This window comes from Archocentrus centrarchus, chromosome 15, assembly GCF_007364275.1.
Source record: "Archocentrus centrarchus isolate MPI-CPG fArcCen1 chromosome 15, fArcCen1, whole genome shotgun sequence".
NCBI lineage: Eukaryota > Metazoa > Chordata > Actinopteri > Cichliformes > Cichlidae > Archocentrus > Archocentrus centrarchus.
This window is the reverse complement of record NC_044360.1, coordinates 24,273,070-24,284,408: the sequence shown is the minus strand read 5'-3', so window position 1 is coordinate 24,284,408 and position 11,339 is coordinate 24,273,070. Positions and strand designations below refer to the sequence as shown.

Here is an 11,339-nt window from a genome sequence, read left to right as displayed (position 1 = left end):
AAGTACAATTTTAGTTATAATGTTTTTTCCTTTTTAAAAAAATCACCTTTGCCTTAGTCACAGTGCACAGAATGAAAAATTTTGCCACTGGAAAACCCGTGTTTGACACCTTGGCAGGTAATCATCAGTGTACGTCAGGGTCTAAGGCTTTTGATGTCACTACTGACTTCATGACTGCAAGACAAGACACAGGGGAATATGTCTGACTGACGGGGTGAGTGTGATTGGCATCACTAGGCAGGGAACATTATGACTAAGCCCATTAATAGAACACACCCAGAGCTGTAAAATATGCCATGTTAGCCCAGTGTAACAAACTTCACTGTGCTCCAGTCCAACATGATTTGGCAACTGTGTGTAGAACAAAACCAGCTCTATTTTCTGTTGTGTGCGATAATTAACCCTCTTACAACACACATTGTTACTCTCCTGACTCCTGCTTAGTCGACAAACACATGCAATCTAAACTCTTCTGAAAGATGTTAGTTTTGAGTTCCATCCCATTATCTTCCTCTAAACAATTTAGTTTCAGCCTTTCTTTTTGCTATGATTACACTCCAAAAGCTGTTACCTCAGACCTTCAGACATGGCAGAGTCAGCATATAAACTAACTGGAAGTGGAATTTGTGAATTACAAATGCTCTGACACAACTGCGCCGTTAGCGAATGTTTAGAAGATCCCACGGGGCAACAAAATACACACATCCTACATCCACACGCACATGCAGGCGCATACTCGACTTGTTTATCCTTCCATGCAGAACTAGACACGGTGCCTTGCAAGCCCTTAATCAAACACAAGTAGACCCCTCCCTCTCGTGAGCACTGACCTAGCAATGAACCATTCATCTGCTACACAGTGCAAATGGTAGGTTGAGAAGTACAACCTTGACAGCTACCTGGTCAACGCAGAGAATTTTACTAAAATATCTGTTTCAGATGCAGGAAATTAAATAAGATGGTGGTGGAGTTACAGATGTCTTCTACCCAAAAATTGGATTTTGCTTTTCTTGTAGCGGCCTCACTGATTAGGCAAAGCTGGAATTTTGATGAGAGGTGAGAGTGTTATGTTCAGGATTAAGCCACGGATATGGCGGTCACACAGCAGCTTTGTTAAACTTTAAGTCACCCACCGCCATCCTAGTAGCTGACCCTTTCTCCTCAATCCGGGTTGGAGGGGTCTTATCTCTTGTGGATGTGGGCTCCTCTGGGTTCACACAAAGCCTCATGTTGACATTCCAGAGGCCCGAGCCTTGTGCAAACACAACAGGCCCCACCAGATGGCTAGGCAAGGGAGAGCAGGGCAAGATGAAGGACGCAGAAAAGGAAGTACAAGGGAGGAAAGGTAGAATCAAAGTGAAAACCACTTTTACCACCAAAATGTTTGACAACACTGGTAATTCATCAGCCTGTCACACTGCCAGATGGCCTCAATTTCTACCTTATAGCAAATGAAGTGTCCTGTCAAACTTTTCTTGGGCCAAAACTGGTGTTTGACCCTCTAAAGGGGTCGCCTTGTGTCCTCCACCAATTGCCTCATCTCCCTAAAATTGTTCAAAGCTAATATCTGAGGGTCACTGGGTTAATCTTCAGGACATTAGGCACCCAAACTCATTCAGGGCTTTGACTGGGGGGTGGGGGTGGGGGGGTTCATTGGTGGAGGGCAAGAAAGTGTCCATGCTGCATAAGTCCTTGGTGCATTTTTACTGGACAAGGGCAGTCTGGACTATATAAAGCATACTAAATAATGGAGAAGATAAAGAAACACCACCTCTATGTGAAGTACAAATCCCAATAGAGATCATTTTGTTGGTTGTCCTCACATAATTAGGCTAGGATTGCCAGACAAAGGTGCAAATGTGGATTCATTTTTGATTTCCCAACATGTCTAAAATCAATCTGAGCAAAGAAATGTGTATTATACCTACCTGATATTTGATAAGAGCAAATGAAATATGATCTCTAAGGTTCATCTGGTTCCCAGGCTATCACGTCATCATCATCGGTAACCAAAATACTTATTTATACGTACGTCATTGTCAATGCATAAGCAGAACCGATTATGTCTTTCTTGATAGAACATGCCCTATAAGAAATCAGATGGCGTGTGTTTGTTTCACATTAACGCTGTGACATCTCAGAGGGCATTTTGTCAAGATGGAACAATCTAATCCTCTATTTGGTCTCCATGGAGTTCACCCCCTCCCTGCCTCCGCAGCACAATAGGCAGTCATTCCGATAAAAGTCAGCAAAAGCCAGTGTGGATATCCGGCTGCCTTTCTCTTCACTCTACTCCTTTAATGAGGGTGTATGTTGCTAAGGTTTATCCTGCCACTCTTTCTTTCCAAACCCCCTCCAGTCCTGTCTAGCTGCTTTCATCCCCGTTATTCTATGGAAAAAGAGGAATGTTTTCTGACTATCTGACTTTTTCCTCCAAGCCCTTTTCAGGTTCCGGAGACATGAGGGGACACGTCTGTTAGAGGAGGGCTTGGAACTAAAGTTTGTATTTTTATTCATAACAAGTTGAAGCTTGGTAATGGAGGGGGTGGATTCTTGGTTTATGTTAAGGAAAAAATACTATTTTGCTTAATGCATATTTTTCAGATTGATATTTGTTACTACTCTTTAATTTAGCTTGTAGGATTATTTTGATCCACAAAATAAACTGTACCAACTAGGGTTGGGTACTTTGCAAGTTTGAGCTGATAGCAGTATAAGTACCTGGAATTTAGTACTGGTACCCACCAGCACTGGTATGAGTACTTAACTCTAAAATAATAAATAGAAAATTTTGTCTCACAAAATAAGTCCATACTTCACTGAAACATTTTATTTACATTTTAGAAGTAACACCACTTACCTGGATGTTGACATCACTGTCCCAGCATTTGCATACTACAATATGAAATAGTATGTTAGACGGTTATCGGTTATAGTTACATACTAAGGTTTCAGATATACTATACAGACTGTTACCCTAAAAAGTCACAAGTAGTAACCCTAGTAGTAACTTTGGTTGATCAGTAATGCCACCAATATTTTGCAGTTCATTTTTGACTAAATAGTAGCCTACTGCATATTTAAGATCAACCACTCAATAACCCGCATGTAGGCTACTTTATGATCAATGTTAATTAGTAAAAGTTAACAGTAGCAAGTTACTCTTATCTGTGTAAGTATTTTAGAATGCTAACATTAACATTTAGCTAGCAGCATGGTGATTAGCATGACTGACTGTTAATACTTCAAAGGTATTTTCCATGTGGTTGGGTCCATCATTGGTGTACTGGTATGAGGCAGCCACTATTAGCCAAATACAACTAAAATTCACAGCTGCCACTATCAATCACTCTTGCTAATAAATCAGCTTTGATTAGCTTGCAAACAAGGTCAGACTACTGAATCTGTTGAATTAAATCTATACTGATAAGAATAAAAGGGAAATCAATTAGCTAATCAGAACATTAGAAGGCCAACAAATACTCTTTGGCTGATCAAAGTCAGAGAGATTGAGACACTGAGGGACACTATCAAGAGAATGAGGAGTTCCCTATTCATTAACAAAACTGCTGGCATACCCACTGGCACAAATCCAGTATCTAATTTGATCAGGTTTACTCTGAGTTTGTGATGAGCTCAGGGATTTTGCATCTGGACAGCTTCTATCACAAATGAATCGGGAGAACGTCATGTTCCTGCTCACAGAGTCCCCGTAGATTTGTCCAGTTTGTTTAATAGCAGACAGAGTGAAACATTCCTCTCTCTATAGTAAGCAAAGAATCTGAGCATACCAGTAGTAAGAGCTAAATCAGCTCAACCCTTATCAGATACAAAGCAAAAGATATTTAGGTCAGAGGAGTGTGCAGTTTTACAACACAATACTCTGTGTTAGAAAAACAAAACAAAGGCAGCCAGTTATCTCCACCACTCACGGCAAAACTGCTCAACTTCATATTCAGTGCAAACTGAAAACATTTTTAAAAGTCAGAGATTGGGACAGGAATATATTTTTTCCATCATTTATTTCGCAAATGTGGCATAAACACTTGCAAAACAACATCTTAAAGTTGGTCCAGTAGAAAAAAAAAAAAAAAAAAGCACTTGAATGACTTAACACTTTGTTTTTTAGCTTTCAATTCTGTCATGGAAATTTGAAACCTATATTTAGTCAAACTGAGGGAGCAGACTGCTAGTATGCATTTCCAAATTCTTATGCATTTCAATCATATATAAATATCCAGTAATCTATTTTATTCCCTAAAGCATTGCTAAGAAAGACTGGATAGAAATGCCATTAAGATCTACATAAGAAAGGGATTAGCTGACTATAAAATGTACAGGGTTTTTTTTTTTTTTCAAAATTTAACTTAATATTCACATTCATATATAAAACTTACAAAACCTGGATCTTTCAAACCCACTAAAAATAGTTTTTTTTTCTGTTACTGCTGAAAGATCTTTTTAAATTACCACACATTTAGTGGATTATTTATGTATTATCAGCATCATTAATGTCATCATTTCTGCCATATTATTTTTTATTCTTTTTGATTCATTAAAAAAAAAAAAACGTAAGTCAATAAATTAACATGCTACCTCGGTCCCTGAAAGCCAATACTCGACTGTGTTACTGAGAGAAGGGTCAATGAGTGTAAGACAGGCGTTTGTGTGTATTAAAGTGTGTATCCCTGTCTGTGTGTGAGCGTGTGCGTGAGATGAGAAATATAGGACACATAACCTGTTAGCACACCTGTTTTAAACTCAGAGTGGGAGTTGTCGGGGTGGGGGTTGGGGTTATATCCGAGTCCATACAAAAAATAATTCATTGTAAATATATAATATATTTTTATACATATTTGAATATATTTACAAATATACCCAGTACTATACATTATACTGTGTATTTCTTTCTCCAGAATAGTTGGGAAGGTTTATCAAGAGAACTGAAAAAGAAATGCATTAATATTACAAAATAAACAGGATAGAAGTTTTGTATATTTGCTCTCCACCTATTCCTCTGTTTTGTTAGTCGCAGCTCTTTCTCTTAGTCCGTTTCCTATTTTGTCATCCTCTTCTGGTCCCTTGTTTTTTTGTTTTTTTGTAAGTTCACATGAGCCCATACATTCCTCCAGGAGTACATAACAGTCTTCGGATGCCAGTCACTGGAATTGGACCACCAAACATTGATGGAAAAAACAAAACAAAAACAAAAAGAAAAACTCTGGGTGCAAACATGAGAACCAAAAATGAAAATTCTCTGTTTATATCGAGAGAGGAAGAGGAGGAGGATCCCTTAGGAACATCAATTCATTCAGTCAGTACAAAATAGCTTCTGTAGGGTCCCCTATCCTCTCCTTTAAGACCACATGTGAGCATGTCCTATATATAGTGTGAGCATATGGCAGTATGAGAGAGTGACAGCAGCGTTGCCACCAGCCCAGTCCTATCTGGGTCCATTAGTCCACCAGGAGCCACCGGGATGCGAGGGGGCAGGAAGTTTGAAGCATTTCGGAGAAGGTGTCTGTGCTACGCGTGTTTTAGGACTTTGACGGGTAGGATTGGGGAAGGGCTAATTAGGTGGATGAGGGCTCATGTTTTGACATTCCCGTTGATGTGCTGGTACTTGGGGAGGCACGGCTCGTCCGGTAACGGGTCGTGGGAAAACACAGAGTCGTCACCGGAGGAGCAGGAGCTACGAGTGTCGGGGAAGCTGGGGGAATACTGCTCTGTTGGGGCGCACAGGTCCAGATACTCCTGCAGACACAGACAGGGGGAGAGGGAGGGCTGGGTGAGATCACTTACACGCAGACAAAAGGGAAGGATGTTTCGAAGAAGCGAGAGGAAGAAGATCTACAACAAACACAAGAACGTAAATTTAGTGCTGAGATCCAGTCAAAGAGATCAGGGGCTTTCCAGAGCAGGATGAGAGAGGTGGAGGAGAAAAGTATCACCTTTATTATCATATTTATCTAATCCATACCAACTCACCCTGAGAGGAGTTATGAAATGGAATAGGAAAAAAAAAAAAACTTAAACTGGATACTGTATGAAAATATTTGCAGGAATAATAGGTACTGAATTGAATGTTTAACTGCTGGCTGACCCAGGAGAGCTTGAAGCTAGCAGGGTTGCATTTTCCGTCCACTACAGAGCGGTTTGAGGCGGATAGGATTTGGGGACAAGAGGATGCATTTAGAGAAGGAAACTTGGGCAGAAATGTGGCACAAACCTCAATCTCACTTCACTCCAAACAGAACTGATATCCGACACTGAAGCACCAGACATAAGTACTACGAGATTGTTGGAAAATAAAGAAAAACTGGCAGAACACAGCTAAATGAAAACGAAAGAAGATGGAAAGCTGTTATTAATTTTTGACTCAGGCCAGTATTGGGAAGTTGGTTTGGTCTTTTCTGTCGGCCGAGGCACCCTTTTTTCCCCTTTTTTCTCCTAGTCTTTCATGGCTGTTATTGGGACAAGTTGTGAGGAGGAAGAGTTCTTGGGGTTTTGTAGAAAATGAGCACTGGCTTCCATTTTCCCAGCTCAACACGAAAAGGCTCGTATTACTAAAGATCTCCACATCTGCCAGCGGTTTGGGGTAAAAGGGAAAGGAGGGGAGGAAAAAAGCAAGAAAAAGGCACTTTATTACATTTCAAAAGTTCAAACTCAAAGTGGGGCTTTGTTGGCATAAATTCATGAAGTTCCAGCTCCAGAGCAGACAAGTCTTGACAGCTTTCCATCGACGGCCTCTTTTCAGGTCGGCACTCGGATATCACACAAGACAGAAAGGGGAATGGAAAAAAATTGTGGGCCATTATAGGGAGTGAAGTATGGATGTGATGATTGGGCAACTTTACTTGGCCATAGCAGCTATGTTAGGCCTGGATCAAATCTTCTGGGCTTTTTTTTTTTTTCCTTTCTCAGTCACTACTTAGGCCCAGTTTGAGCAATGTCGCGGCTAATGCTCGAAAATCCTTTAGCAAGATTCTTCTGAACCATGCATGCACTGGCAAGAGTGTAATTTGGTTTGGATTGAGAAACGTGTGTATCATATTATTCTTTTATTGCTATGGAATGCTCGACTTCCATTTGCCAGCACAGTTTATGCAGTGTGAATTCTGACCACCCAAAAACCGGGAAGTGCAAAGACGGAGGACAGAGCTGCGCTCACCTCATTGGTACTCAGGGTTAGGATGCGATCCAGATCCTCTACTAGCTGCTTGAAGGTCGGTCTCTGGGATGAGATGGCATGCCAGCAATCTTTCATCATCATGTATCTGAGAAAGAGGTAATCATGATCACTTTGGATGAAGGGAGCAACAACAAATTATTTAGGGAAGTCTTGTTGACTGTCCAAACTCATCTATCTCAGGTTTTAAACTTTATCAGCTGTAACGATTTAGGACTGGATTCAGATGTCTCCATTATGAAAAGATAAATAAATAAAAACATCAGACATTCTCTGACATTATTTCATATTTTTTTCACATTGTGATGCCCTGCTGCTGATTACAAACATGCCTCTCAGTGCTTTGGAATTTTTGAAATACTGTAATGTGCACTTTCTCTGCATCTGACTCTACTTTCCCTCCATCAGCCCTCTCGCTATGGCACTGCAGCAGAAGCTGCGCCATTGTCTGCTGACTGCAGAGGTCTTATTGTGAATGAGGACACTGATAGCAGACAGGCACAGCTGTGCAGAAGCCCTGACTGAGTGGACACAGAGCCCCGTAGTCATGGATCTGATGGAGACTGGGCTGGCATTCAGTCTTGATGTACGACATGATGTGTATTCTGGTAGCAGCTTGGATAGGGAATATGTGCTTTTTTGCCGAAAACAGCTAAACTTACAGCTCATTGGTGCAGTTTCCAGGCTTGTCCATGCGATGGCCCTCTTTGAGCAACTTGAAAAGCTCCTCAACGGGAATGCCAGGGTAGGGTGAGCCCCCTAGGGTGAAGATCTCCCACATCAGCACCCCAAATGACCAGCTGGTGAGACAAGAATAGACATATACACATTAATAATGCAGTCAGGATGTAAAAGAATGACTACAGGAGGATTCATGTGTAAATATTGCTCCAGAATTTACAATCTAATACAAATATCATTAGGCTTGGTTTAATTTACATAATGTTACTCGGCTACGGGTTCAAAATTTAGAACAGCATAACAGCAGTGGTGTCAATGCCCTCTTTCTGTTGTCCAGTGACTTGTGGTGCGAACCCACTGCCAGTGCTACTCTGGCCCTGATCTCAATGATAGCTTTTGTGCCCGGCTGGCAAGTTGCACAGACTCGCATTGTCTGGTCACACCACACCAAAGCAAACACTGGACCACCCACTGTGGACAAAAGAGAGGGAAAAGACAAAAGAACTCCAGAGATGGCTAATGCCTATTAATTTTTAACTACTTCCTCATCGCAGTATCCAGTTGTTAAATATCATTGACTCCACGCTGCTGATGTCATCATCGTAATGCGTGTTTATACACAGTGTCGCAAATGAATCATTCGTGCAATGACAGCATGCTTGATTCGCGTCCACCCAGAGGCTGCTGCTATTGTAATGTGCAGACACATTTAACAAAACACAATGTGCGCGCACGCATTCATGCAACCACAGGCCACGTTAGTGGTCTAACTAGGCAAGTATGCACAGACAGGCAGGTTGGGCATTTATCAGTTCTTCCATCTGTTTACACAACCAGCCAGCCAGGTTTCTTCTCTCTTCTATCACTGCGTTGTATCTCTACACTTGCTGACACACTCATCTATTTGTAACCATCTCTCGGCGCTTGTTGGCCAGTACAAGTTTGTGTCTACTTGCAATCAGCCGTGACGTTCCAAACAAAGCAACATGCTTAGGGTCACTTTACGCGACCTGGTATTCTGCCAGGTGCATCTGTATGTGTTCCACCCAACGAGATACAGAATCTATACTTAAATCAACCAATCGGTAAATAGCTTTAATAACAAGGTTCCTATTAGATTACATTCATCGCATTCAGTTGCTGAAGTTTCTGATGATCGACTGAGTGCAACACAAAAACCAGTGAATACATAAATAGGTGATTCTGATACGAATATGGACACACGAGGCCCTGAAAGATGGGCTGTAAAAGCCCCATTTATCAAAACAACAACAGATAAGTTTAATTGGAATTCATGTATTCATTTAAGCTGATGTCATGTATAGATCGCTTGTCATTCTGGTGAAAAGCATAAGCCCCGCTCCAACTGCACCTCTGAGAAAAAGCCAATTACTAAAAGTGAGTGACGAATCGTAATTAGCAGTGAGCTAATAAGGAGAACCACAGTGGCCACTTTATGCCCCCCACTTCCCCAGGTTATTGATTGCTGCTGTGCTGTGGAACACAAGGGGCATCATGTGTACTTGCATGTACTTATGCACACAAACAAGTACACAGAGACATGGACAGAAAAGAAATTCTCTATCCAAGGGCTTAAAACGGATAAGTGCTATATTTAGTGTGCTACCGGTGTATGACTAAAGCTCAAACGCGCACACACACACACACACACACACACACACAAAGCCTGCCTTCCCAGGGGTCAGCATGCAAGGCATTTATCTAATTGCCACATACACTTTCTGCCGCCAGTGTCTGGAGCAGAAGCTTCAAACAATGCTGTCAGAACGCATGAGACTCAAACACCAAAAGGAAAGGGACGCTCTGCCTTTGTTCTGTTTTTAGAATGAGTACTCTTGATCTTAAAAAGAGAGACAGAGACGGGTCAGCAATTCACATACCAGATGAATGAAAATAAGAACAGTAGGGGAAAGGGAATTGGGGGGTGGGGGGTGGGGGGGTGGGGGGGTTATTTTGATCGTGGAACTGCTCCAAAATGATGATCCACATGTTCAAAGTGTTTCTGAATGAGGAGAGGGGAGTGAAGAGGGGATGGCAGGGGGTTAAAAGAGGCTGGATCTAGAGAGGATGAGGCCTGCACCAGGAGGCCGCAGCATTGTTGCATTCAGACGTGCGTGGGGGCCCAAACAAGAGGGGAAACTTCCGAGCTGAGCCGGAGGAGCGAGGGATGAATCGGAAAAAGGGGGGTTGCCGGTGGGCTCCGAGTTCCTTCTAGGTCCTTTGAAGCCGCTCAGATTAGTAACACGGCATTGGCTCCAAGTCTAGCGTGAAATCCTCACTTTTGCCACAGACTGGCCAGTACTGGCCCCCTACAGCTAGCCCCCCCGCCCAACACTCACCAACACGGCACCAAAAAAATAAATAAATAAATAAATAAATCACTCACCCCCCTGTTCCTCTACACCCTGAAAAACAGCCCTGCTGACTGCAGGCTACAGGAAGTAGCTGTGACGATGTGTTTTACGTTATGATAAGGCTTATTTGTACCACTGCTGTGAGTAAATGGATTTTGGATTATTTATGGTTGTGGGACACAGAAACACTTTGTTATATACTTACACATCACTCTGGTGTGTGTAGACCCGGTCAAAGAGTGCCTCTGGAGCCATCCATTTCACCGGGAGACGACCCTGAGGACACACACACGGGTGAGAGGTCAAATAAAATGTACCCATAAAAGACCCCTGAGCTCTAAACTTCTTGCTTCATCAGCATCTTGAAAATCCCTCATTACCAGGAGGTCTCATTACTCCTGGAAAAGCTGATATGTAGAAGTAGCCAAGGGAATAAGGCACTAGAGGAGCGACTGTCTGGGGGGAGGATTTCCCTCAGGAACATTTACATTGTTAGGGCAATAGAGCTGATAAACAGGGTCACAGATAAAGAAGAGTTTATCTCTCTGTAGCATTGAAACACTGGCTGGGAAGCTAAGCAAAATTGACAAAGGTGACCTTAGTGAGTATCAATTATCATTCAGACACCAAATAGGTATTTTTTTGTTTCAGATACTGTGGTGCAAGTTAAATACACAATATATGAATGTACTGTAGGTTTTCATTCATTATATAAAGACTTATCAGGCAATACAATAAAAGGCCGGTGTAAAGTGTCCCATTCCCATCAGACCAACTAAAATGAACAGGAATATTAAAAAATGCAGCACAACAATGATGCCTCTGTCTTTATTGGTTTCATTTCAATAATCATCATATTTGCTGCCATCACTGTCCTAATCATCATCACCAACAACATCATCGAATATTGTTGTTGTTGTTTTTGTTGTCGGCTAGTTGTCAGCATGATTGTGCATGCGATGAAAAGGCAATCATGCATATTAAATGAGGATGTGCATGCAACGCTGTTCTGTGGTGGGAAAGAAAGACGCCACTGGGCCACTATGGAGATGTCAATTATGTCTAAGCCGCTGCTCCCTCCCTCTCACTCTGTC

General features: G+C 41.9%; 1 protein-coding gene across 1 annotated transcript in view; it reads right to left on the bottom strand.

Moving 5' to 3' along the window:
- Positions 1-4,499: 4,499 nt before the first annotated feature.
- fgfr2 (fibroblast growth factor receptor 2) overlaps positions 4,500-11,339 on the bottom strand; it is a 37,228-nt gene continuing 30,388 nt past the window's right edge. The window contains 4 exon segments of the mRNA XM_030747371.1: positions 4,500-5,754; positions 7,172-7,277; positions 7,852-7,989; positions 10,451-10,521. Of these exon segments, the coding sequence (XP_030603231.1) occupies positions 5,590-5,754; positions 7,172-7,277; positions 7,852-7,989; positions 10,451-10,521 (480 nt within the window). The 3' untranslated portion in view covers positions 4,500-5,589.